General features: G+C 43.2%; 1 protein-coding gene across 2 annotated transcripts in view; it reads right to left on the bottom strand.

Moving 5' to 3' along the window:
- Positions 1-10,082: 10,082 nt before the first annotated feature.
- DHX35 (DEAH-box helicase 35) overlaps positions 10,083-25,640 on the bottom strand; it is a 29,181-nt gene continuing 13,623 nt past the window's right edge. Inside the window, exons 13-22 of one of the 2 annotated variants that reach the window (XM_064390991.1) lie at positions 25,410-25,534; positions 24,446-24,500; positions 19,650-19,745; positions 19,212-19,306; positions 18,558-18,635; positions 17,308-17,437; positions 16,528-16,609; positions 15,916-15,987; positions 14,171-14,309; positions 10,083-11,823 (exon numbers count right to left, since the gene is read on the bottom strand). In XM_064390991.1, coding sequence (XP_064247061.1) covers positions 11,779-11,823; positions 14,171-14,309; positions 15,916-15,987; positions 16,528-16,609; positions 17,308-17,437; positions 18,558-18,635; positions 19,212-19,306; positions 19,650-19,745; positions 24,446-24,500; positions 25,410-25,534 — 917 coding nt within the window. In that variant the 3' untranslated portion in view covers positions 10,083-11,778. The remainder of the gene's footprint in view (positions 11,824-14,170; positions 14,310-15,915; positions 15,988-16,527; positions 16,610-17,307; positions 17,438-18,557; positions 18,636-19,211; positions 19,307-19,649; positions 19,746-24,445; positions 24,501-25,409; positions 25,535-25,640) is intronic. The other variant, XM_064390992.1, reaches the window with a different exon arrangement.

Here is a 25,640-nt window from a genome sequence, read left to right as displayed (position 1 = left end):
CACAATTTCAGGGATTTTAAGTGGGAGGAGGCAGGGAATAAACTGTTAATTTAATTATTGTTCCCATTAGAAATGCCTGTGTCCTGGCAGAGGCCTGTCCTCACCTGTTTCTCTCAGCCAGTGCAGTTAGAGAAAACCAAGGAGCACAAATCACCTGGTCTTCCCTGTGAGAACTGATTCAGGCTTGTGCTTTGAGGGTGTTGAGGCAAATGTGCACAGGTGTCACCACAGGTGCTCAGGTGACCAGACTGACCCATTAAGGGCCATGACCCAAAGCTCAGGTGGTTCTGCAGTTGTCCTGGCAGAGCTGCTGTCCCTCCCCAGCATCACAGGCTCCTTTTTTTTCTCTCCCTACAAAATCCACTCAGTTTTCAAATAACACAGCCAGCCTCATGCCTCTCCTCCATGCCTCCCAACAAAGCTGCTTTGTCTCCTTTGCACTTAACAAGACAAAGAAGATGGTTAACAAGAACTTTTGCAGATATGTTTTATTTTTATTTTTAAGACCTTCAGAAGCCAACTCATCTGCTCTCATGGGCTTCTTGCTGATATGTCTCACTTTATTAGTGACTTTGGCCTTGAGTGTCTCAGCTGTTTGATCAATACTGCAGGGGGTCAGTGATATTTTCTCACTTTTAGTGTCTCACTGCCTTTAACTCTGTCACCTGATGAACAGCACTACCCCTGGAACGCTTATCTCGTATCGATTTTCTCCAGGCTCCTGCTGCATTTCCAGCTGTCCCACCATTTCCCTCCCTGTCACCACATGCCCATTTAATGTTAACTTATCCCCTTTCTCCTAGGCTTTTCATTCTTATGGGGTCTTTTGCCTCCCCCCCTGCCCAACAGCAGATTGTCAAAAAAACAATTTCCTTTTTTCACCTGACTCATTGTTATCCTTCAGCCGTTCATTGTTTGTCAGCGGGTGCCCGGGGCTGGGCTCAGAGAGGGGCTGAGTTGAAGCAGATGTTTGAAATCCCCCTGCCCCAGCCACACCACCCAGCCTGGGCTGGAGGGCTCAGATTTACCATTAAAAGTTTGTCTCCCTCACCAACAGAACTTTTCCTCTCAGCTCAGAAAGCAAAACAAAATTATTTTTGCACAGCGAGGTAGAACAAGCAGCACTGGTTAATACGTTCTAAATGACACTAATTTAAAGGCCAAAGCTGGTTTTGGGGAGTACTGGAAAGCAGAGCCCTCCTTAGGAGTGGGAGTGTTTAATTCCACTGTACCTGGCCACAGGATGGAGAAATCTCTCCAGCCACGCCTCTGGAAGCAGAGAACTGCTTTCAAAACTAGCAAGGTGCTGCCTGAAAAGAATCAACTCATTCCATTCCCAGCATCTGAGAAATTTACCCTCAAAGAACCACTCCTCCTCATTTCCAGAACTCTGGCCTTTCTGCCTTGTTCATTTGCTCATATTTGGTGAGGGCAGAGTACTGTTCACATCTTAAGAGGAGACTGAGGGAATAATTTCTAGTAAGAGAACCTTTGAAACATACCTCAATTTAGAAATATCTAAAAGCAAACCAAAGTAACTCATCTAGAATAAAAAAAAAATTAAAAAAAGAAAAATCATAATATCTAAACCAGTGCTCCTGATTTCACATTCCAACAGAAAAATAAAAAGCAAAATAAGTTTCACCTGATACTTGACATATGAAAGTTCAGTTTATTAAGGAAAAAGGAGCAATGATTTACACAGTTCTATTTTCAGTGCCATAGGTGGGAGTCCATTGGTTTCAGCAGAGCAGATCTAACAGGTTTCCGTGTTGTTTCCCTGTTACCAGTTCTGATCTTCAGCCTTTCACTGAGCTCAGGGCTGGAGAGATGGTAAAAGGCAATTTCTTGCCATGTTCAACTTTTAGTGTATGTCACTGTCTTGAATTGCACCATTTTTAGGCAAATAACACAGTAAATCTCAAGGAAACTATTCCACTACCTGAATTAACATAGGAACTGTCCTCTGCAGTACTTAACCCAACATCTTCCTGATTTTTACCTTTTGGAATGTATGTATTCAATGAACACACCCCCTTTAACAGCTGAGTATCCTACCACAGGTTCAAATGCTGCCAAGGAGATCTGGGCACTGAGCAGTGAGTGGGCTTGGATCATTCCCACATCCAAGAATTAACCAGAAGGGAGAATTCATGTGTAGCCCAGGCAGGTGAAGCCATCCATTCGTAGCCCACCCCTCACTCAGGCAGCTGGGGCTCGAGGTGGAGCAGGAGCTCACCACCGTGCAGTGAAGCAGCAGGACTGCCCAGAGCACGCTGAGAGCCAGCAATTTACCAGGGAAGGGTTTCACAGGAGCTTGTTCCCCACTGGGGCTGTGGGAAAGGAACCCCGGGCACGCAGCACACTGTGCCCAGCAGGACAGGCAGAGCCCCAGGGAGTGGAACAAGAGAGCAATGGTGAGTGCTGCTGCCATCACCTGCCACCAGTGCAAGGATGCTCCACAGATCCTGGCCTCCCAGCTCCCTTCTACAGCAGCCATTCAGTCCTAAAGGAAGTACTGGACAGGTCTCACCCTCTCTTTTTCTCCTCTGGTGGGTGAGAGCAACACACACACTCGTGACTGGGGGGCAGCTTGTCCCTCTCTTGCCCATTCAAACCCCTGGGGTCTTCCTGTGCCTTCCTCCGAGCCATCCCAGAGGATGGAGCTGCATGGCTGAAGGGCCACCTGCAGGTGCCTGTCCCACACTGAGCCTTCCCTGAGCTGCCGTGCCCCCTGCCCAGCCCTCCAGTCCCTGCCATTAGCCCCTGATTTAATGCACACGTGCTTTTTTATTCATCTAACAGGTTTATTCCTTTGTCAGGTGCATCCTCACGTGGGAGCGCTGCGCTGGGACGGACACAGCGGGATTTATTGCGCTAACAGGTTTGTTCCTGGAGCAGCTATTCCTTTCTGCAGGCTCCCGAGCACCGGGGAGGCAGGAGGCTCCTGCTCAGAGCGAGCCTGCATTGCCCTCCTGCGGCCAGCACCCGGCTCCCGGAGCCCGCACATTAATCATAGCAGCAGGAGTGTAAAATTCAATTTTACCTCTCCATTCATTCTGAGATGAGTTGAAGGCCGGCCTTGTACATATAAACCACACTTTACTTCATCAGAGCCCTGGTAACAAATGGAGTGTCTTCTTCGGGGAGTTTAACCATCAAAAAGCAGCGCGCCGTTTAATTCCACGCGTGCCGAGGGTCAGAGAAGGAGCTCTTGGCATCAGCAAATGCTTCAGCCCTCAGCTGTGCAGTAAACTATGTTTTAGAGATTGTTCCTCAATACGAAATGATCAGTCCATTTATCTGCTAAAGCAGCCTGTCTCTTTGTTCAGTCTCCCAATATTTTTTCCGCTGACCTGATCTGGACAATAAACCAAAGTCATCTTAAGATATTCACTGTTCAATTTGTTACTTGAGTGGCTCTGGGTCTGCCTGGCCCTGCTGGCAGCATCCTGGGCTCCCCAGCCTTCCCCACTGACCCCAGTGCCTGTGCCAGGCACCCCTGGTCTGCACCAGCTCATGGGGCTGGGCTCTGATCCCAGCCCCGCCGTGTCCCAAACCCCCAGCCAGATGCTCTGCCCTGCATTCCTCCCACACCAAACACACCACAGCACTTGTAGAAGGATTTAGGGCTCTCTGTGAAGCTGCTTTTGCACAGCTGCAGCCACAGTCTTTCCCCAGATTGCTGTGATGCTGGTTTCCTTTATGAGGAGGAGCTCATCTGTGCTCAGGGGGTGCCCAAGTCTCCTCTTTGCACCCTGGGCCCTCTCCTGGAGCTGGTGACCCACCATAGTTTGAGTGAATGCATCTGAGCCAACATGCAGGGCAGGAATTCATCACTCACCTCCTCCTATAGCTGGAATTTTAACAGTTTTGCAGCAGTGTGGTGCAGGCGCTCACCATCCTCACACTTCTTTGCACACTCACTGGCAAAGGCCAGTGAAATGGACTGTGTCCCTCTGTCCCCCACCCTCAGGAGGGGATGTAACTCGTGCACAGCCAAACCACTGCTGGCCATCAGCATCTCACTGGTGCCTGAGTTCTGGGCTTCCAGTGTTAGAACTGCTTTGCCTCTCTCTACATCACTTTATGATGAAGCTTTCAGAAGCTGAGTTCCACAAGAGGTTTCACAGTGCCTGAGAGAGCTGAGCTGGCTCTGGCACTACCACCTCTAACTCACTTTTCCCTGGCTATCTCAGGCATCTCAGTTAGCAGACTGGGTGCACCTTATCCTTTGGCATCAGCAGTCCCTCTGCACTGCGTGGAGGATCAGACACCCACACCAGGCTGTGCTGTCCACTCAGGAGCCAGACACCCCAAAGTCAGCCCTCACAGCTCCTGACTCACGCCCTGAGCCCTTTCATGCAGGCACCTGTAAATAACTAATGCAGGTTTACACTGCAGTGATGAGGGATTTAATCTTTAAAGATGTTAAAAGAGCTTCCAAACCACTGAACCATCCTGGCTGCGCAGACAAGACACTGCCTGGCAAAGCTGCTCCTCATAATTATTAATTTTAATTCACTTGCCATTTTTCATGTTGTGTATGCCCCGTGTTGCTCATGAGGAGCTCCATATCATCTGTCCACGTAAGCAGCAAGATTTTAACAGCAGCCTGCTGACTGCAGCTTGCTCAATGCTTCCCAGCTAGGCTGTGCCACGCCAAGCCTTCAGCCAAAACAACACCAGCCTGCAGGAGCAAATGAGAGATGCTGGAAGTCTCTAGAAGGACATTTTCATTCCACTGCAAAGGCCCAGTGAGTTGGACTGTTGTCGGGGTGTGTGTGTGCAGAGCACAGCTTGGGGAGCCACACCTCAACAGCTGGGCAGTGGCAGACAGTGCCATAAGCTTCATTTGTGTTTTTTTTCACTGAAAACTTTCATTTAAAACATTTTTGATCCTTTTTCCCAAGGAAGATCCTGATCCTTTATCCATGTTTTGAAGTTTCATCCTGCTTCTTTCACAGTTTTTTGAACAGAAAGGGAGGGGGGAGGAAGCTTCCTTTGCAGATCTGCATCTTTCTGCAGTGGAAAAGCACAGCAAGGAGAGCGATGTGGCAAAATACTTTCTGCCACTCAGCCAGAGAGAGTGAAGTGAGGAAAAAAGTGCAACTGAAATCAAGCACAGCATTTAAAGATCAGTCAGCACTGAGAAATATCAGATGTCAGCAATCTGCTCCTTCCAGCTTTAGAAAGAAGAGTTTTCTCTCAAACTGTCTCAGCCAGTTTTGGCGACAAAATTCCAAACATGCAAACCCACTTGCCAAAACCATTTTTGCCTTCCAGAAAGCATAGAGTTTGTGGGTGTCAATAAATCTGACAGACACTGCAGCCTCCTACTGCTGTGGGAGATAAAATTTCACCCGTATTTACACTTCAGTAAAATGAACTACAAGTGGATTTACCCAGAGAGAGACAAAGTCAACAGCAAAATTCACATGTTCCAGTTCCTTGTTTCCAACCAAAAAGTGATTCCAGAATAAAACTCTGGAGGGAGGAGGAGAATAGTCAATGTTTATCTACCAGCTTTGGTAAAAATACACCAAGCAGCCTGCTCCAAAGTGGAGGATAGTGGCTCTGGAGTCCTTGAAGGTGTTTTTCCCTGGAGAGCCCCCCTGGGGAAGAGCTGTGATGGTGACAGGCACTGTGCCTGCCCCTGTGGCTGTGCCCTGGGCACAGCTGTCAGGCTCAGCTCCACTCTCCTCTCACTGCAGCTGATGCAGGAATTCTGGCAAAGCCTAGAACTCCTGTCTTGCCAGAAGTTATTGCTTGCTTAGGTACAAGGGCTCCTGGAAAGTTTCCAAACCCTAATGGGAACTTCACTCAAATGACTGAGTAGTGGGTTCCCACATATTTCAGCCTCCCCAGTCCCTGAGATTTCCTTCTACAATACATCTTCCCTCTGTATTCCACTCCTCACTCTCACAAGACAACCTTTAAATAGACTCAAGAGGACTTTGTGACAAAGGGACAAGAGTTAGGAGGTGTCTGTGAACAGCTTTGGATGGAGAGCAGCAGGAGGACATGGAGCAGATCCAGAGCAGCAGCTGCTCTTACCAACGTGTACCACCCCTGCTGCCTTCATTCCCTGTTCAATGATGAGTGCTCCCACTTGGACCTCCTCACTCCTCTTCACAAGCCTTGCTTGTGGTACAGCACATCCTCAGGAGGCCTCCAAATGGGGCTGAAATGGAAAGGTGCAATGATGTGGACACCAAGGGCACCAATACCCACAGAGTGACCTGCACAGAGTGGGTTTCACAGCACTACCCTGCTGCAAATCCTGACCCCAACATGGCACCAGTGGGGACAATCTGAGCAGGGGTTCATGAGGTTTGAATGGGGCCATTTGCCACTTAGAGAATTCACTGAAAATTAGCCTTTTCCATAGATGTTTTGGGGACAGGATGAGGAACAGAACATAACATGAGTCTGGACAGCTGCTTGGAATCAGTGCTAGGGGATGTGGACTTTACAAACATCACCATGTGGGCACCCTTGGCCAGACAAAGGGGCAGTGGCAGCCTGGTTCCTCTCTGCTCAGCAGGAGAGATGTGCCCTGCTGCCAACAAGCACACACACACACACACACACACAAACACACACTCACCAGGACTGTCTCCTTCTCTCCATGGTGAGCCCTGCAAGGCAGATCAGGTGTCCAAACCCTGCACTGACTCCCTGCCATGATGGTGTTCAGCCAGGCAAGCTCTGAGGGCAGGGTTTGTGCCAGAGCCAGGAATGACCTCCTCTGGAAACACCCCACTGCAGCAGGTCTCCTGCATACAGCTGCAGGGGGAATCACTTTCTGCTTCTCTAGCTGAACCAAGAGGCTTCAAGGCCTCTCTGATGGATCCCTCACCACTGTAACACACTGCTTTCCCACCTGTGAGATGCAAAGGGTTAAATCAGCAGCAGCTGCAATTTCCAAAATGACAGATTTTGAGTAAGCCAAGACTTGTTCAACAGTGCTGCAGTTCTGACACAACCCCCCTCCCTGTGCCAGGCTGCCCAGCATCCCCAGGGAGCTGCAAAGAGCCTTCCTGGTGTCCTGGCTGCTCTGACAGCTCCTAATGGCCACCACTATTTCACACTGGATTTACACCCAGAGCTGCCTCTGTGATGGATGCCTCCCACCAGCACTGCCCCAGCCTGTGCCAGCACAGCAGGGCACAGGCTGATCCTGCTCCCTGTGGCAGGACTGACCATGATCCTGGCTCTTCCAGGTCCCAGCAGAGTCCCTTCCCTGCCCTGGCTGCAGCAGGGTCTTTGCCTGGTGTCTCCCCAGACACCAAAGGGAGAAGCAGCAGGAGTTCCACAAAACCTGGCTCATGGAAGATGTTTCCTGACATCAAAACATTCCCTGTCTGACAGGGTCCTCTCTCTGCCAACAGGCATCTGCAATAAACAATCTATTTCTTGGCTGGAGGAAGCCAAGAAGCTTTTGTGATTTGCTGCTCTCTGTCCTGCTCTCTCTCCTGTAAGGTTTGGCTTTTCCAAGCAGTACAGGATGGAAAGTCTGCCAGGATCTGGTGGCTGATCCCTGCTCAGGTGGGAGACCTTGAAGGGAGCCCTGCAGGCAGAGGCAGCACAAGCAAAGCAGGACTCACTGCAGGGACCCCCTCCCACCTCCAGGCATCTGTGGGAGGACAGAAACAGCCCAAGGACAGGAAACATCCTCCTCTGACTGCTTCTGCCTCAGCTTTGTGCTGAATCTCCCCTTGTGCCTCTGCCTGCAGCACCCAGCCTGGGAGGAGAGCACAGGGAGCAACCCTGGACCTGGGAGAGCAAGGAAGCAGCAAGGGGGGATGTGCAGCTGCAGCCAGCTCCTGATCCCACCCTGAGCTCAGCAGCAGGGATTTCCTGGAGTGCTGCTCCTGATGCTCTGTGCACTGCAGGAACTGTAAGGGACAATTCAAATAAATCTGCAAGACAAGTTAAATGCATTTAGTTATTTTAAATTCTAGCTATTATTCTAGGAAGCAGAAAAGAGGGATTTTTTTTTTCTAGGAATTTTTTGATTGTTCATAATTGGCAACACAGCCAAATTCAACCTCTCCATCTCCCAGCCTTGCACATCCACAGCCCTGCAAAGCCAATTTTGGAATGGAGCAGGAAGATACTCCTGCACCCTCTGAGACAAATCACATCTGCCATGCTGCCACAAACAAAACAGGGGGATTTGTTAGTTTGGTTTGGGCTTTTGGGGTTTTTTTTGCACTAAACAATGTTAATGTTGTTTATTACAATAGTGGCTAGAATCCAACACAGCTCAAAGATTCCTTTGTAGTGAATATGAAGTGTGGACAAGCTGCCATTTTCTATGACTCAGGGTGTAAGTGAAAGAACCACTACAGAATGTCCTGGTTGGGAATTTCGGGGGTTTTTTAGGGTATTTTGTTTGTTTGCTTTTAAACCAGCATGACATTAGTGGAAAAACCTCTGGGTTTTTCACTAATCTCTGCACCTCAAATACTGCCTTTATCCCACAGCCACCGACAGATTTGTCCTTTACCCTTTCTCATCCCACTTACCATTAAACTAATTAAATGTTAAAACTAAATCATAAGGGAAACTTTTGAAGAATTGGCAAATTAGTTTTTCCCCAAGATACTTTTTGAAACCGGTGCCTGCCATCTACTGGCACTTTTCTCAAAATGCAGCCAAAAACTGGGTATAAGAACCGTTTTTCCACAAGCTACTTTTGTTCATCTTGCAACTTGTTTATTCCAAGCCCCAGCAAAGTCACTTACTCTAAATGCTGAGTTGGGGTGTCGACTTTCTTTGCCAATTGTTGATTGTATGATCACTTGATACAGATGACAGTTATGAATTTAGAGTAATAAACCTGTTTCCAAGCTGTTTGCAGTAAAATTGCCTGAGCCCAGTGACAATTACCAGAATCCTGGGATGAGCAGTTATCTATGACACTGATGCTCCCAAAAGAAGGGATTCTGAAAGGCTCTCTGCTTCCCTGCTCTCTTCTCTCCCTCTTTCCCTACAACCCAAGGCTCCCAGCTTTTAATTACTTGTCTCTTCAGATTAACCAGAAAGAGCTGTGACTGTTTTCCCATTAGTTTATCAGAATTACTTTTACTCCACAAGGTGGGAAACATATTTCAATTAATATTTTCTTGGCTGAATCTTTCCAGTCTAATTTGATTTTCTTCTAGAGCTGACAATACTGAAGTCCTGAGTAGAAACCCTGGCAGCACTTTCTAAGGGGCTTGAGGTGTGCACCTTTTTTCACCCCACAATCATTTGATGTCAATGGGTAGCAAATTTACTTTTTAAAAAAATCTGTCTCCTTGCCAGCAGTGGAATGACTTCTATTCCAAGCAGTATTTTGATTCAACAGACTGATATTTTAACCTCATTCTCTAAAAACCAGGGTTCAAATCCTTATATGTTTCCTAAACTCCTGACAACCATCTTCAAATGACTCCCACCTTCCCCACAAGAGCCTGTTAATGCAGCAGAGCCACCACCAAGGCAGTGAGCCACCTCCTTACACCAAGCTATTTAAAGCAGAATGCTCTGTACTAATCTAGCAGGGAGCTGGAGGCCAAACCTTTACAAAATAAAGAGATTTTCAGGGGTTTTTTTTAAGTTTTCTGTCTTCCAACACCTTTCAAGGGCCCACATCTCTGATACCAGCAGTGTTTCTCTTGGTCTGGATCCTAATAATACTTGTTCTTAGCCTGCATCTCTAGTGTAGGGTCTGCCTCTTCTGGGGGTGGTGATAACTCAAGTTTGTAAAACTGCTGAAAAGTCTCAATTTTTTGTTTGTTTGTTTGTTTATAAAGACCTACTGCACTCATTCTTACATAACTACAATGTTTCACAGTGTGTGACAAAGCTTGCACATCCCTGGGTTCTGACCTCAGCAGGAATCACAATCATTCCTAGAGGAGATTCTGCAGCTGTGCAGCCAGGTAAAAGAACATCTGGACAAGACAGGTCTCCAGAGCCACCCAAAATTCTCAGAGCTAGCAAATGCAGTGGCCACCCACTGCAGCCCAGCCCAACACACCCACCCAGCACCCCCTGCTCAGGCCCAAGTGATGCACTCCCAAACTTCCTCAATTCAACAGTTTTATTTTTCTTAAGAATACTTCCAGAGGACAGAGAAACACAGACAATTGACAAGTCTTCTTATTCAGTTCTTTCTCCAATCCTTTAAGAGAAAAAAATCCTGCAAATTAAATCTTTTTAGTGAGTTCCAACACTGCTCTCAGCTCTGGCTAGGAGACAGTCCCTGCCCCGAGGAGCTTCCAGTCTAACAGAGTGATACAAAGGTGAGGGGCACAGGGACAACAAGGAGGAAGGTGACACAGTTTTTATGCTGCTGGTGCCATTCCTGGAGACTGGTACATGTGTTTGTGCTGGCAGTCAGGATGGACACACTGAGGAGACCACACAGTGCACGTGGCACAACGTGCTCTCTCTGCAGGGATTTGGAAGGGACAAGGTAAAAAGCTCTCAAGAAAGTTTTCAAGGCAGTCCTGTGATGAGGAAGGCATTTGTTCTATATAGAAATTTTTGCCTATTTACATCTTTTTTTTAAGAAGAAAATAAAACATTTAAAATGCCAAAAAACACATTCATCAAATCAGTTGAATTACAAAAATAAAATTTTCAAGCGATGTCTTTCGAAAATAAATATCAATAGGTAAAAATGGAAATAAATAAATACATGTATCCAAGCTGTCTTGTTAAAACACAAACAAGCATAATTCCTTACTGAAAAGTAGCCATGGAATCCCAATTAAAGCAGCAACTGTTCAGAGCATCCTTCTCAGTAACAGAGGAAAATGAGTCCCAAGCCTCAAGCAGCAAAGAACAGATTTGTAATAAATGAAATATAAAGGACTGTGTTCTTTATAGGAAAGTATAGAACATTTCCTTCTTTGCTGATCAACAGAGGCTAAAAAACAGTCTTCCATGATATTCCCCAATGAAATTTACTGGTATTTCCAACCAGTGGAAGGTTATAATTTTTTCTCTCATAGGATAAAAAAAGAAAAGCCCTGTCTGTGAACTTGATTGATTGATTGTGAACATACATATTTAGTCCCCTGATTGAGCAGAAAATTAATCCATCTTAAAAATACTGAGCTGCTCTTTCTCCCCCTCCCCAAACAGCAACTCCCATGAGCAGAACCCAGACATGTCAGTCCTTGGGGACTGCTCAGCACAGTGAGCTGGGCCAGCTCCGCCTCGGGCAGGACACTTTTACTGCTTGGGAGCACAAGCTGCACCAGTTTAGGATGGTCCAACAGGAGATGCATGTTTCCATGGCAGCACCTTGCATTTCAAGGGGTAGTTGATTGCCCTGAGCTCCTGCTGGCAGGAGCCAGGCTCAGTTTGGCCGGTGTAAGTCACAGTGCTCTGGGTGACAGGAGGCAGGGTACCCTACTCCCCACGCTCATAAGGCAGTACCACTCCAGGAAATCTGTTTCTTTCTTGAAGGTTTCAGGTTTTTTGTGGTCCTTTATGTCCTCTTACTTTTTAAGTTGTTTTTCTACCTATTTAAAAGGAGCAACATGCCCAGATTAACAACAGAGGTCAAGTAGGCAAAGATTAAAATGTCCACAATGCAAGCTCTAGGTTTACAATGTACTGGTCATGCATAAACCCCTACAGATCCTGGCAGGCATTTAAACATTTAGGTTGATGGAAGATCAAATTGCTAATGAACTGACTGCTGAATGGACTGTAGCCAGCTTGAAATCACTGGTAGGTTCTGCTTCTGATGTCACAACAACTGAAGTCATGTCAGTGGTCATCTACTTTAGCCCTTTTTGCTTTCAAGGAAAGATGCTGCAAGAAAAGAAAAGAACAAAAAAACTGCTTAGCAGATCCACCAAAATTAGGAAAATAATCAACTACAATGATTTCTATCCTTAATCATAATTTAAATAAATTCTAACACAAATATCCACACCTCTCCAAGCTCTGCTAGTTACTGACATAACTAAAATAAACCCATTAAATAAAAACCCACATGTACCCCAAAGTGATATTCTGGCTTGTAATAAAATACCTCCTACTTTTTCTGTACTAGCTGCAAGCACAGGAACAATTTCCCACTGGAAGCAATTTTCCAGGTGTAAAAAAAGATGTGCTCCCAACAATACATCTGCAAAAACCACCAGGAGAATGTACGTGAAGAACAAGATTTTAACAACTGTATTAATCCTGAAGTTGCACTGGATCTTTGGAACCTCTGTGCCCTTAAAGACCAATAAATGTGGAATAAAATATGACAGGAGTTCTGCAAAACTTGGAATGAGAAATAACAGACCAAGATCAAGCTGTAGAACAATATTTTTTAACATAGTCCTATTCAGTGGTAATTTGTTTGTAACTTGACAAAGGAATAAAACCTTTCCTTCCTAGCACAAAGATGTATCCTTCAGTAGAAAAAGGGTCTGAGTATCTATAAATTAACATAAACGTGTGATTTGCAACAGTTCACTTATTCAAATTTCACATGTATGACTCAAAGTTTTACACAAGATAAATATTTTTAATTTTCAAACATTTTATAAGGACACCCAAGACTCTTGGCTGATATGGATAACTGACCAGGCTGGAAGAGAGAATTTTCCTCAAAACCAGTACCATCCTTGAGAGCTACCATTTATTTTAGGATGAAAGCAATGATTTGATAATACTGCAAACTAACTTCACTTGATCAAAAGGTAAAAGACTTGGTGAAGATTGGATTTTGATGTAATTTCCTAGAATATCTACAGCAGTAGTAGCACTACCCTGAAAAACATGTTCCCTCATTCAAGACAAGTCCATTTTGCTACCACCTACCTAAAGGAAAACCTCACCCCAAACTTCAGCCCATGGAGAGGTCACAACAGGATTTTGTGTGGGTGTGGGCTGCTAAATGTAAATTGTGTGACAACTGTAAATATGTGAGTCAAAGGACTAATTATCACAGGAGCAGATTTGATACAACATTGGCTCAGCTCCTCTTCACACCATGTCTGCAGATCATCTCCCAGCAGCTGAAGGCTCTGCCCCACAGGGGCATCACTGCCTTTGTCAAATGTCTTATAGGAAAAAGGCAGAAAATATTCAGCTACTTAGTAAGTCCATTTATAGATGGGAATTGTCTAGATAATTGAGACAAATTATCCAAGATGAACATAAAAAGCCCCTCTCTTGAGTCAGTCACATGAACAGATGCCAAACTGGTGGGAACTGTAACCCACAGAGGTGTCCTAAGGTGCTCCCTGCAGCACAGGATTCTCCATTTTGACAAAACCCCAAGGAAGTAAAGAAAATAAACATCAGATTCTCCAAGACGTCAAATAGTGAAGCAGATGTATAAATTAGAAACACACCACCTTTTTCATAGGTCTGATATGCAAATGCATTTTTTCATTCAGATTTGGAAATATTTCATTAATTTAAAATATAAAGCCCAGTAGATATTAATGTCCCATGAGAAATTCAAATACAAGATCAATTTGGTAATCTGCACAGTATTTATAGGCTATGTGGTACCAACAGCCCCAGCTGAACTAACATTTAGATAATATTTAATACCAATTCAGTTCTCAGAATGACCAGTAAATAAATCTGGATTGACAGATTCACATGAGACAGTCAATAGAGGCTGATGACAACTACTAAAAGATACTTATAAATAAAAGGTATCTGTATCACACACAGCAATTTGCAATAAAGCTTTGCACAAACAGCAGCCATTCTTTGCCATTTCACATTTGAACAGATCAGAGCTCAAAAAAAAAAAAAAAGGCTCAGGATTTTCACAAACATTTGCAAAACATGCAAAGGCTCTCCTAAAATTATTATGCAAAGTGTGACCACTGCCTACCTACAGTGCTGCTCAGGGAAATGCTACCAAGGGCCTGCATTGAAGTGCAGAATGGCTGAAGGCTTCACTTCCCAATGTGATATGATGGTAAATGCAACTTTACCAGCAAATGGATCTCATGTTGTAACTCTGAGATCCACTGGCTGGATCATAGGGAAAAACATTTCATGCATCAACTTATTATCCTCTTCCTTTATATTAAAACCACTACAAAGACCAGAGCCAACTTAATTTCTGTCCCATTAGACCACAGCAAAACAGAAACCCTGAGAAAGTTCAGACACAAGAGCTGCTCTGCAGCAATGGTACCGTTTGGCCTTTATGCCGATTCCGTACCGTTCCTTGCTGGTAAAAGTGAGGTGCCAGCTCCAGCAGCCAGGAGGATTCAACAGCTGTCACATCTCTCATGTAGTATTTAGCAGTCTGTATGACTTCATTGTAGACTACCCTGGGAGAAAGGAGACAAAAATGAATAGTGTTTGCTGTCAAGCAATGAGGGAGAGCAGATTAACACATACTTAGACATATTTCACATACGTGCTGCCAGAGGTGGCACTTTCAGAGTGACAAGAGAGTCCTTAAGCTGTAATTCAGCCTCTTGCCTCTTTCTCTGTGGTTGTTCAGAATCGTCGACATTAAAAAATCTTCAGATTGCCATGAAAACACCCTCACATACTACCTGACTATATGGGTGCAAGGTATACATGAAAGAATGTTTCTTATAATAGGGTCAAGGGGGACTCACAACTGATGCTTTGGAAGACAGAATATTAATTACTCTGTGATATCATAAGGGAAAATGTCCAAAGCACCAAAACCCTGCACCCACAACAAGGAGGGCACAAACCCCAGCATGACTACCCCTGGCGCCAGTCTGCAGACAGGTGAGATAAGCATCAGAGGAAGAAATCAGCTTTAACTCCTGCCAGAACATCTCCTGGGAAGAGATTTAGGAACATCCAACCATGTGGACTCATCCCCACTGCCAGCACAGTCAGGATGCCAACATGGACAATCTATTTCTGAGGTCATCTTCAGTAGGTAAGGTCTTTTACCCCAAGGAAGTGCAAACCCTTGCACTGAAGGGGCAGCTACCAAATCCTTAAGTCACCATCTGCCTTCCACACACAACAGAGCTGCAAACACCTGAGGTTTGTGGTTTCTCATTAATTGGTATTTAGCTCTCAAAAGCAAAGAGCAAAGAGTCCAAAATTCTCTTTGTCAAGTGCGTCCTGAGATGTGGCAACTAACACAGCTAAAAATAAATCAGAGGAAAACAAACCAGAATGAAAACACATTTCCTATATACTTTTAGCAGAGAGAGAACTGAAGCCCTCAACAGAGGATGATTCCCCTGGCTGCAGCAGCACTGAAATTTAGGCTGCTGACTAAGTTAACTCCTATGTGACAGGATGCCATGACACCAGGCCAAGCTTATCCTTCTAAGTCTCAGCAGCAGGCAGTGCAGGATGGAAGTTCAAATACTCAGGCTGATCATGCTGACCTGAGAGCTCCACAAACATTTCTGTTTGTTATCTGAGGACCTTTTGCCTGCAAATGGAATGACCATGACCCAGCTGATGGGAAGCACAGCCAGTTCTTTCCTCAATCTGCAGGACAGCCATAACTTTTCACATCATGATTTTATGTGTAAGCCCTTTCCCTAAAATCCATTTGCCATTTCTGCAGCACCTGTTTGACAGGGTATTTCTTTAATAGGCTTAATAAAAGTAAATTAACCCTAGCTCTGTTTAGGTACAGAGACTACTTGGAGAACAATTTGCAGTGCAAGATGTGACAAAGATGTGATGCCCGCTAAACCTGGCTCTGCTTTCCAACCTCTGCAGGTTTCTTTGACAGTTAAACATCACTCTATTCCCCTTATTTATTTGGATACTCCCAAAAAAGTTGCAAAGGAAATGCCACTTGGATTCTCCCTGTGGGAACTACGACTTTCTACATCTATTCCTCCACTGATGGGGAGATCCAATTCAATTTGGATGGTGCAAATCCCTTAAAAAAACCCCAAAGAAGAGAAAGCAGCTCTAACTTACCAGCGTGGAGGTTTCTCTGCATACAGCACTGAGCTGGGGTGGATATGAAGCTCGTGGTCATCACGGATAGTCCTTGAAAGCAAGATACTATTTCAGATTGTGCCTCTCTTTATTGCTTAACATTTGGTTCCTTTCTGCCCCAGTATGAATGCTTAATAAAGGCAAGAATGAAAGGGCTGGAGTAAATTAACATTTGCATTTAATGAACAGATAAAACCAGGCTTAAATGCTGGAGAAAGGAACAATCAATAATTTGATGTCCTAAAAGAGTTTTACCTACATTAAATGAAAAAGTAGCATTTCAGGCTTTTACTCAGTGCTCTGGGAGTGCTGTAGCACTATTGCACAACTGTACTTGCTTAACTTAAAGCAATCTAATGCCTACTGGTAGCAGTTTCCCACTATTAATAATTTTAGTTCTATTTGCCAAGGAGAAGAGATAAACACTGAGGCAGTTTTCAAATACAGAACTTCAAATATTTAGTACACTGATTGCCACATGTTCCTAATTGCAAATTAGAAGAAACATCTGCTTGTTGATTCAACTTAGATTTATTCATCAGGGGAGCTTTCCAACCAAGCACCAGTTGTAGTGAAACTGTACATAGTCACCTGTAAGCTCCTGTGGAGTGGAATTTAGCTGCATTAGCAAAGAACCCAGAAACTATGCACCTCAAAACAGGATCTGGATCACCTGGAAAGAAGAATTTTTCTGTAAGATGAGTCAATGGAAAGGTAAAAGTCCCTAAAATACCACTTAATCATCTCAAACAACTTTTCAGAGTGTATCAGGCTTTGACAGCAAAGGCAGGAGAGCAGACAAACCCTGCAATTCCTTTTGACTCCAATTTCACAGCAAAGCAAAAATTGCTGCCTGAAAAACTAATGTTGCCACCTGTGTCTCCATGAAGAGTTTCACAGTCCCTAAAGCAGCCCAGTGTGACAGCTGAGCATTGAAGGCTGATTTTTCAGAGCAGAGAGAGACAAGAGCTAAGAACCAGCCCTGGCACCTGTGCACACACAGCACAGCTGGAAAGCACATCCCAAAGGCTGAACAGCATTTTGAACAAAAATGGCCTTTTTGAAAAGACAAAGAGGGAACAGGGTGACCTATTTATGAGTCTTTTGGAAAATCTGTCCATTAAATAGATAATCACTGGTTTAAACTTTTGCTGGAAATCTCAACTAATGAAGACTGGACTACAATTCAATTGTGCAAATAGGCTAAAGTACTCATCTGCAGCCATTTTTAGGAGAAAAATCTGGTCTAAATTAACATTATTTTGAGGCCAGGATAAAAATACTCCAAAGGTTACAAGAAAAGCAGGGAGCAGACTGACAGTTTGGAAACTACCTTCGTTATGTACTGGATAAGAGCTTAAAAACAATCACCTTCACTGGACTTCTTTGGCACTTTAAAGCGGACGAGAAGTTTTTTCAGCTGCTCTCTTACAACAGAAGCTCTCACAAGCCCTTTGTAGTTCAGAAAGTGCTCCTGACACCACTGGGAGCTCTTGCTGTGCTGTACAGTGAGAAGAGAAAAAAAATCTCAATGAGATACCATCAGCAAAGCAAACCCAACCTCTTTTGGATAGCCTTGTTCTGTTTTAATTCTGGTCTCCTACAACACATTTCTTGTGGTCTTCCCTGAAAATTACCTATTTACAGAGCAACTAACAAGGGTATGTAGCACTAGTAACTAAAAAACGTGCCTCAAACAACTTGTAAAGAACAGCAGATCAAATGCTATGGGTTATTTTTAAACAGATGTGCTTCATTTCTTCATATGTGGTGAAAGAGAAGAGCATCAGTCATTCCATTTAATTCTCTCAGATCATAAACTCATCTGTTTTCAACCTCAAAATGTAAACAACCTTTTCAGTGCTGTTTTCATTGGTCTGCTCTCTGCAAAGAGCTGCTTCTCCAGAAAGCAGCACTCCCTCCAAGAGCCCTTGCATCTGACTGTTTCTAAGAGAATTAACACAGATACAAAATGTGAAGGGCAACATTTCAGTTGGTGCCTGCCTGGCTGCTTTGTGGCTGGTTAAAAATAGTCATGTTTGAACACTTGGGTGGTTATACTGCTTCAACTCAGTACTGCTGCAAGTATTTTGTTACAGAAGTGGTTTATATCAGCAAAATATACTTCTCCCAAATAGGTGAAGCAACTTCAAAACTATTAAACAAACCTCAGCTTACAGAGCAGTACTAAGGTTGGGGTTAGACCTCAGGAAATGATGATCAATTAGGTAATTTAACACTAAAAAAAAGACTGCTAGATTTAAATGCAGATTACCATCAGTAAAACATGGGAAAAATACTAATTTCATTGGAAATTTGGACATTTGTTTTTCCCCAAGCCCCAAGACCAAATCCCTGTCTCCTTGAAAACACAGCTGTCTACCCTTGAGATTTCAATGCTGTACCCCAATAAAATTCTATTTTACTCCCTGTTCAGAGGAACTGTGGAAGATCTGTGGCAAACTGTGACCAGAGAGTCTTTTAATGTAGACTTATCACTTGATAGGCTTGCTAAGTCCTCAGCTTTGAGGACCTTTTGTATCCAGAACTTCCAGATTCAGAAGTGAGAACCTCAGCTTCCTCCTGTTCCTGCAAATCCATATCCACTTGAACTGACTTACTTTGACAAAGGCTTCATAAACATTCAGCATGGTCAGATGATCACCTTCCTCCACAGCAAACTTCCTGTGTTGCCTGGCCTGCAGAACAAGAAATACCATTTTATAGGCAGATTGATTTTTGCTGAAATCATGTCTGTCATGCCCAGTTCCTTTCAGTTCTGTATTTCCTGGGGACTGTAAAATTCTTACCATCTAGGGCAGCTCCTCTGGGCAATAGCAATGCTTTCTAGTCCCCCTAAACTCAGGAACACTTCTAAAACTGAAATTGGAAAAATGACCAGCACAAGAATCTCCATTCATTAAAAATAGGCTATTAAGAATTTGCTACATCCTTCCTGTTTTGTTCAGCTCAAAAGGAAATGGTGTGTGGGAAGGTTTTGGGGGATTTTTTTTGCAAACCCTTCCACAGACCAATATTGGTTTACAACCTTTCATGTTCCTGTACCTCAGAAGGAGGATTTTAGCACTACTAAATACTCCAAGGTTCCCCCTGTTATTTGGTTTCTTCTTTTACCTACAACAAACAGATACAATTCCAGACCTTATTTTATTTTCACACAAAGTTGCAGTCTGTAATAGGCACCAGTAAAATACTTGCCAGAAGTCCAGAAATGTGGAACCAACAAACAGAAAAGGAGACACAACTGAACTTACAGCCTGGTTTTTTTGATTTGGAGGGATCACAAAGATGTTTTGAATCTGCATCATGGCAGCAATTGTCAAAATCTCTTGGGAGCAGCCAAAATTTCCTGAAGAGTAAATGAAGAAATTCAATAAAATAAATCTTCCATTCAACTTACCCCACAGAGAATAAAATTAAAAAGAAGCAGAATATGTTTTTATGGTCTTTAAAACAAAAAAACCAAACTCCTGTATTTTTTTCATATAACAGTGAATGTTTTCAGTGGAAAACAAGAAGCAAATGTTAAACTTATTAGACTGTGAAATGTCTTAGACTAATTATTTAATAGAGATTTGTCAATTCTTTTCACTGCAGACCACACCAAGATGAAGTATGGTTTGAGCTTAGCAAATGTCTAGCAATGCATTACAACTACATGACTGTGAAGAAACTGATCTTTTTCCTCCCACCTGATTCCAGAAGCATCTTTGCAAACATAGGATTCAAAGGAAACTCTGCTATTCTCATTCCAAGAGGCTCTGTCAATCGGCAGTGCATGTCCAAACCTGCAGCACATTAAGAAATGTAGCTGGGACACAGGCAAAACAGCACAGCAAGGCTTCTTTTACACTGAAACTGCACTAAAGAGCAGAATTACAAGCTAAAACATAGCAAATGCAACTTAGAGTTGCTGAATGTATATTACACTAAGCTTAAAGGCAATCCATTATAGCCATTTACTCTCCCATGGGTCACCAGATTTATTTTCAACAATACTTGAACACACAAGTTTTTTTTTTAATTTTGACCAAGTTTCACTCTTATTGTCAATAATTTAAAAAAAACCTGCAGTCCAAGTCAATGCCATGGCCAGAGGGGATATTAGCTGTTAGACCTCTGATCCTCTTTTTAAATATTCAGTAACATCTTTGTTCATGGGGGTGTAAAGCAGATGAGAATGAAAATGGGGAGAAACATGGAACAGGCATTATTGCAGGAACAGGAAGCACTGCTGATGGAAGGGTGTCATTTTTCTAAGCACATTTACTTAGGTCACGGAGAAAAATAATGTATTATTGACTTAACAAGAGATGCACAGCTGATAAAGCTTTTCTACAGTTTAGTCTGGCTCATGTATCATCCACTCAACTGCCAGTCAAGTTCCAGCTGCAGCTTTTTCCCTGGAGATGGCACAGGAGGGAGGCCTGACAGCTTGATCTGTGATGGCCAGAGCAACCCAGAGCAACCCTGCACATTTACCATTTTAGAGGTTTGGCTCCCTCCAGTCAAACCCCTGCAGCAAGCGTGACCCAGGCAAAGCACAGGTCACAGTCCAACTCTGAGCTTTATGCTGAGATTTCAGAGAAAGATTTAAGTGGAAAAGCCTTTCCTTTGCAAGAGGACATAGAATTTTAAAAATGCAATACACAGTGAACAATAATAAGGAATAAAAGCTTGCTAAGAAAAGCAGCAAAGAGTGAAAACCGAAAGAGAAAACTTCAAGAGGCTAAGTTGTATGAGGTATGACAAAGAGGTAAAGCACAAGAGAAAGGCTACACAAGCAGGGGTGAGTGAGAGCCCAGTAGCAGGACTTTGGGGCACTGCAGGTTGCATAACCAACCACAGCAAAGAGACCTGAGGAAACACAAGCACAGCTCTCACATTATATAAACACATTATTTGTCAGACTGTGTGCTGGTAACAAAGCCACAGCTGCACTGCAGCTCTGTTTCACAGAGAAAAGCAAAACCACAACTCAGGTCAAGGAATGAGATCTCCTATAACTCATGTCAGCATATCTTAACCCACAGATCCCTCCAGCCAGTGTTTATTTTATTATTTGATATGCTACCAACTCATGACAACGTAGTAATTCACTCACACACTCCTACACTGTCCAACACAACAAGGCTTTTCACATAATGTCAGTGTTTTCCACAGACACAGGCACCAAAGGCAGCTTTTGTGCAATGGTGAACTAACATATTTAAACACTAAGTCACAGCACCTGCAAAAATTAAGGTATGATAGTTTTCATTTGACTAATGCCATATGAGAAGTTTCAGTTCTACCACAACTAATAGCTTAGATAGGTTTTCATCTACAAAAAGACAACTGCATTCCTAAGTAGGAAAAAGGAGAAATTTCCAAATATTTATGCACCACTTTCTACAGGTGCACCAAGCCAAAATCCTTTGGCTTCTGCTGCATGCTACAAACATCAATACAATCTGGCATAATCTATATATGGGTTGTGCACAGATCTATTTGTAGTAATAAGCTTGAATATAGCCTGCAATGGATACTAGTTTGGAACAGGTGAAAGTTTCCTTCAAATAATCCTGAAAGCAATCAGTGAATCCACATATATACAGGAAATTAAATATCTTGGAAAAAGATATTACAAAGATTTTAATTAGATATGCCCAGGAGAGATTATTCAAGTACCATGGCACTAAAATGTTTCAAGTAACAACCACTGGTGTGTGACAGGCTGAGGGATTAAAACTATCCTTTTGAACTTAGTTAAAGTGGCTGCTTCTGATAGGTGACAACTCTCAAACAAATCTTTAACAAAGACCTGAAATAACCCTAAAAATAAATCCACTTTTTGTCTGCTTATTTACTTCTTAAATTATGCTTAAAACCAATAAACTCCAACTGACAACTCAGGCTCTCAAAAGGGCATCAAAGGAGAAGTCTGAGGAGAGATGTAATCAGTTTGCACCACTGTAAAAATAACCCCTCTACAAACAGTGAAGTGTTTATTCAACACAGCTATCTCAGCCTTAGGAGCATCTGCCCTGCACGAGTTGGCACCACGCTGGCACAACAGGGGCCTGACCCCAAACTGCCTTTTTGAATGTGGCTGCAATGCCAATGATGAAATTCATGTTCCTACTTGCACAAGAGAAATTTAATCCTCACTGCACCTGCAAATGCTTGAGCAGCTTCATCTCTGCACTTTTATATAAAATCTTCATAATAAACCACTTAAAACTTAACTTCACCTTAAATTTCAGCAAAAACTGAAGAGTGTATCTCACACATTTCCTTCCATCTGAAACACTAAGATCAGCACTTCTCTGTTCTGCTACAAAGCTGTGCAGCCAAGAGAATAAGAGCTCTTTGAAGCTACACGAGCAGAACACTTATGCCAAAACATCACCCATCTAATCAGTGAGTTTATTGAACTTTCCTCTCCATTTCCCTAAGGTGGTTTTGGCTGTGAATTCATCCTTGCAACACATTCCTGAGCCACTGTGAAGGTCCTTGTTCCAAGCTTGCAGAGGTTGCCAAGAACCAAGGGTCTTAAGTGAAACCCTCCTTTGCGAGATGGAGCAGAACCAGCACAGGGCAAAATCCTGGCCAAGCAGAGCTACAGCTCCATGAGAATAAAAAGAGAGCAGACTGCCACAAGTTACAGCACAGCATCTGTGAGTGGTCTAAAAAGAGCCACAAACCTCTGGAAGCTTCCAAAACTTACACAATCTCCTTTATGCTGCCTCATGTTTACATTATGGAGCAAACATTGTCAACTTTGAATTAGCTACAAACAAGGAGCTGAAGTCAAACACAGCTTAGTTTTGACTACTTGGCCTCCCATCAAGTTTCTGTTTTGTTTAGTTTATTGCATTCAAAAAGATTACACAGCTGTCAAAAAAAACTCAACAATATAACAGTTCTTCCTATAAACAAAATTAGGCAGCAGGCATCCCACTCACCACACAAAAAGGAGTTGAAAACTGTGTATAAAAACATATTACTGCAGTGTGATCTGAGTGTTAAAAGCATCCAACAGCAACATAATGAAAAGAAGCAGAATGAACACACTTAGAATCAAAGATTATCTCAAGTTGGAAAGGACCCACCCATAAGGCTCAAGTCCAAGTCCCTGCTCCTCACAGAACCACCTAAAACCAAACCATATGCCAACAGTGTTGTTCAGACTCCAATGAACTGGAGAACAAGCTGTGATTAGTAACACAGAGAACAGAATTTTTAAAAAGATACTCTTTTCAGTAGCTAAATAGTAGAAAAGTACTTTGAATTATGTTCTCAAGATCTGTCAGTCTAATATTTTCTTTTCATTACAAGTTTGTTACATTAACAAGGTTTTTGTTAATGGTTGTATCCTGCAATCACAGCTAATAGAATCAGAATAGTTCACTTGCTGTGGGTTTGAACTTTGCCTCAGCTGCAGGACCAACAGCACAAACATGAAGAGCATTACACTACAGCAAGTGTAATGCCTTTCAGCCCCAGCCCATCCTGAATCCAGAGCAGAGAACAGACTGGAATTCATTTTAAAAATTATAATTAAATTAGCTCTTAATAACTTCTGTCAGTAAAACCCTCAAAATCATAGCAAGGAGGCAGTTTGAAAATTACCCAAACTCTCTGTGGGGTTTCATGCACAGCCTCCAGAGACTGAGCTCTCCCAAATTCAGGCATCACATTTGACTCACGATGCTTAGGCAGAGTTCCAGCACACACACAGCAAGATCAGATAATGACTGCAACGTGTTAACAGGAAAATTTATAATATACACACTATGCTTTTCAAAGTCCCACTAAGGAATGAAGTTGCAATTCTATCAACCTTGATAAAGTCTGGGTTATTACAGTCAAACCTTTGCTACAACTTTTTCTATTTATATCTGCAAATGTTACATGTTTCCATTGCTGGCACAGTAACATGAAACAGAAGTCCACCACACCAAGTCTTAGGTATGTAACAATCTGTCTAACTGGATGCAGGTAAAGTTAGTGTCTAACTCCTCTACTGGTCTAATTAGTGTCCAAACTCCATTTTTATCTTCATACCACTCCGTAAGGACTGAAGGAACACAAAGAGGATCTGTCAGGGAAAAAACACCCTCATCAGCTCAGAGCCCTGTCCCTAGCAAGGACAAAGAGGTGGTTTCCTCTCATGAAATTGCAATGAAATACAGATAAGATAGCTATAAAATACTCATTTACCCAATCTAAATAGTTAAATTCTAGTTTAAATTCCATTGCTGCTGTTTGCTTGCTTACCCATCTGAAAAAGAAAAGACAGTAAATCCAAAAGAGACTGAGGTACACTCTGTAAACCCACCAAGAAAAAGTTTCCACCAGTCACAGCTGTGTTTCTCCTTTCTCAAAGCACAGTTCTGAAATGCAATTTTTATTAATGTCCATCTAACACCAAATACAAATTACAGGTTTTTTTCCACAACTCCTGCAATATAGCTACAAATAAAGCAAAGCATTAAAATCTCACCTCCTAAAGCATACAGCAACTCCAAAGCTTGCACCATGGACTGTGCAGGGGGTGGCTGTGAAGAGAAAATGTGCATTCATTGAAGTTATCAGCACAGAACATGAATTCATAGATCTTTCTCTTCTGCAAAATCCTTAACTACCAACTCTGCTGCAAAATGAACAAAGAGCTCTCACACTCTTTCTCCCTCATAAATTCAGTGCAAAGGGACTGCAGTTACAATTCCACAGAACCTCACAGTTTGTCTTTTTAAGACTCTGCTGACTTCTCAAAAATTGAAACATCAAACTCTGGAATACAAATGGTTGTTTCTAAGTGGTCACACACATTATTTGCACTATTGGTTCCCAGGAACACACTTTGCTGCCTGCCAGGGATGATATTAAAAGATTTTAAAATCATAGAAAATTCGGGGAGTTAGAAAGAAAGTTAGGCTTAGTAGGCCCTGGGAAAATGTTAAAGGTAGGCCCTGGGAAGTGTTAGGCCTTGTATTTGCAAGATCATGTGAAACTGCACCTGTGTAGTCAGTGTATGATAAATGATATAACTTTAGATGTGATTAGATATCATTATTGTTTAAAGAATCATAAAAAACTATGTGAGGGGTTTGAGGGGGATCACAAGAAATCCATGCTTGGATGAAATCAATGTATACAATAGAACTAGGTAAGTTTAATAATTAATATGTAAGTTATATAACGATAGAATATAAAACATGTTCAGCTCAAAACCATGTTGGAGTCAGATTGGGTCTGTGTACCCCTGACACCCAGAGCTCTTTAATAAAAGCACCTGCATATAATCATTCTGTGATTATGTGTTCCTGAACGCTAACAGGGACACCGAGCTACACTTTCCAAACCAGCAGGGCAATGGTGAATGGTGGTGTGGGCTACCCCCAAGTCACCCCCTGATCTCTCTTCAGCCCAAGGGAAGCTGGCAGCCTTCAGAGCCCAGGACTCACCGAAAGGAAGGGGAACCTGAGCACGTTGTCAATGCCCAAAGCCTTGAGCTGCAGGATGACAGGGGCCAGGTTGCTGCGCTGCATCTCCGGCACCGTGGACTTGGGCAGCTTCTCAAAGTCCTCCTCTGTGGGGGAGAAAAACACAGCTGAGCTGCAGCTCCCCTTCTGTGCAGTCACCACGACAGAATCACACCCATTTCAAGTTCATATTATCACATATGGATAATTAAC

The sequence above is a fragment of the Passer domesticus genome, chromosome 16, assembly GCF_036417665.1.
Source record: "Passer domesticus isolate bPasDom1 chromosome 16, bPasDom1.hap1, whole genome shotgun sequence".
Taxonomy (NCBI): Eukaryota; Metazoa; Chordata; class Aves; order Passeriformes; family Passeridae; genus Passer; species Passer domesticus.
Note: the sequence above shows the minus strand (reverse complement) of the source record. Positions and strands in the feature narration are given on the sequence as shown.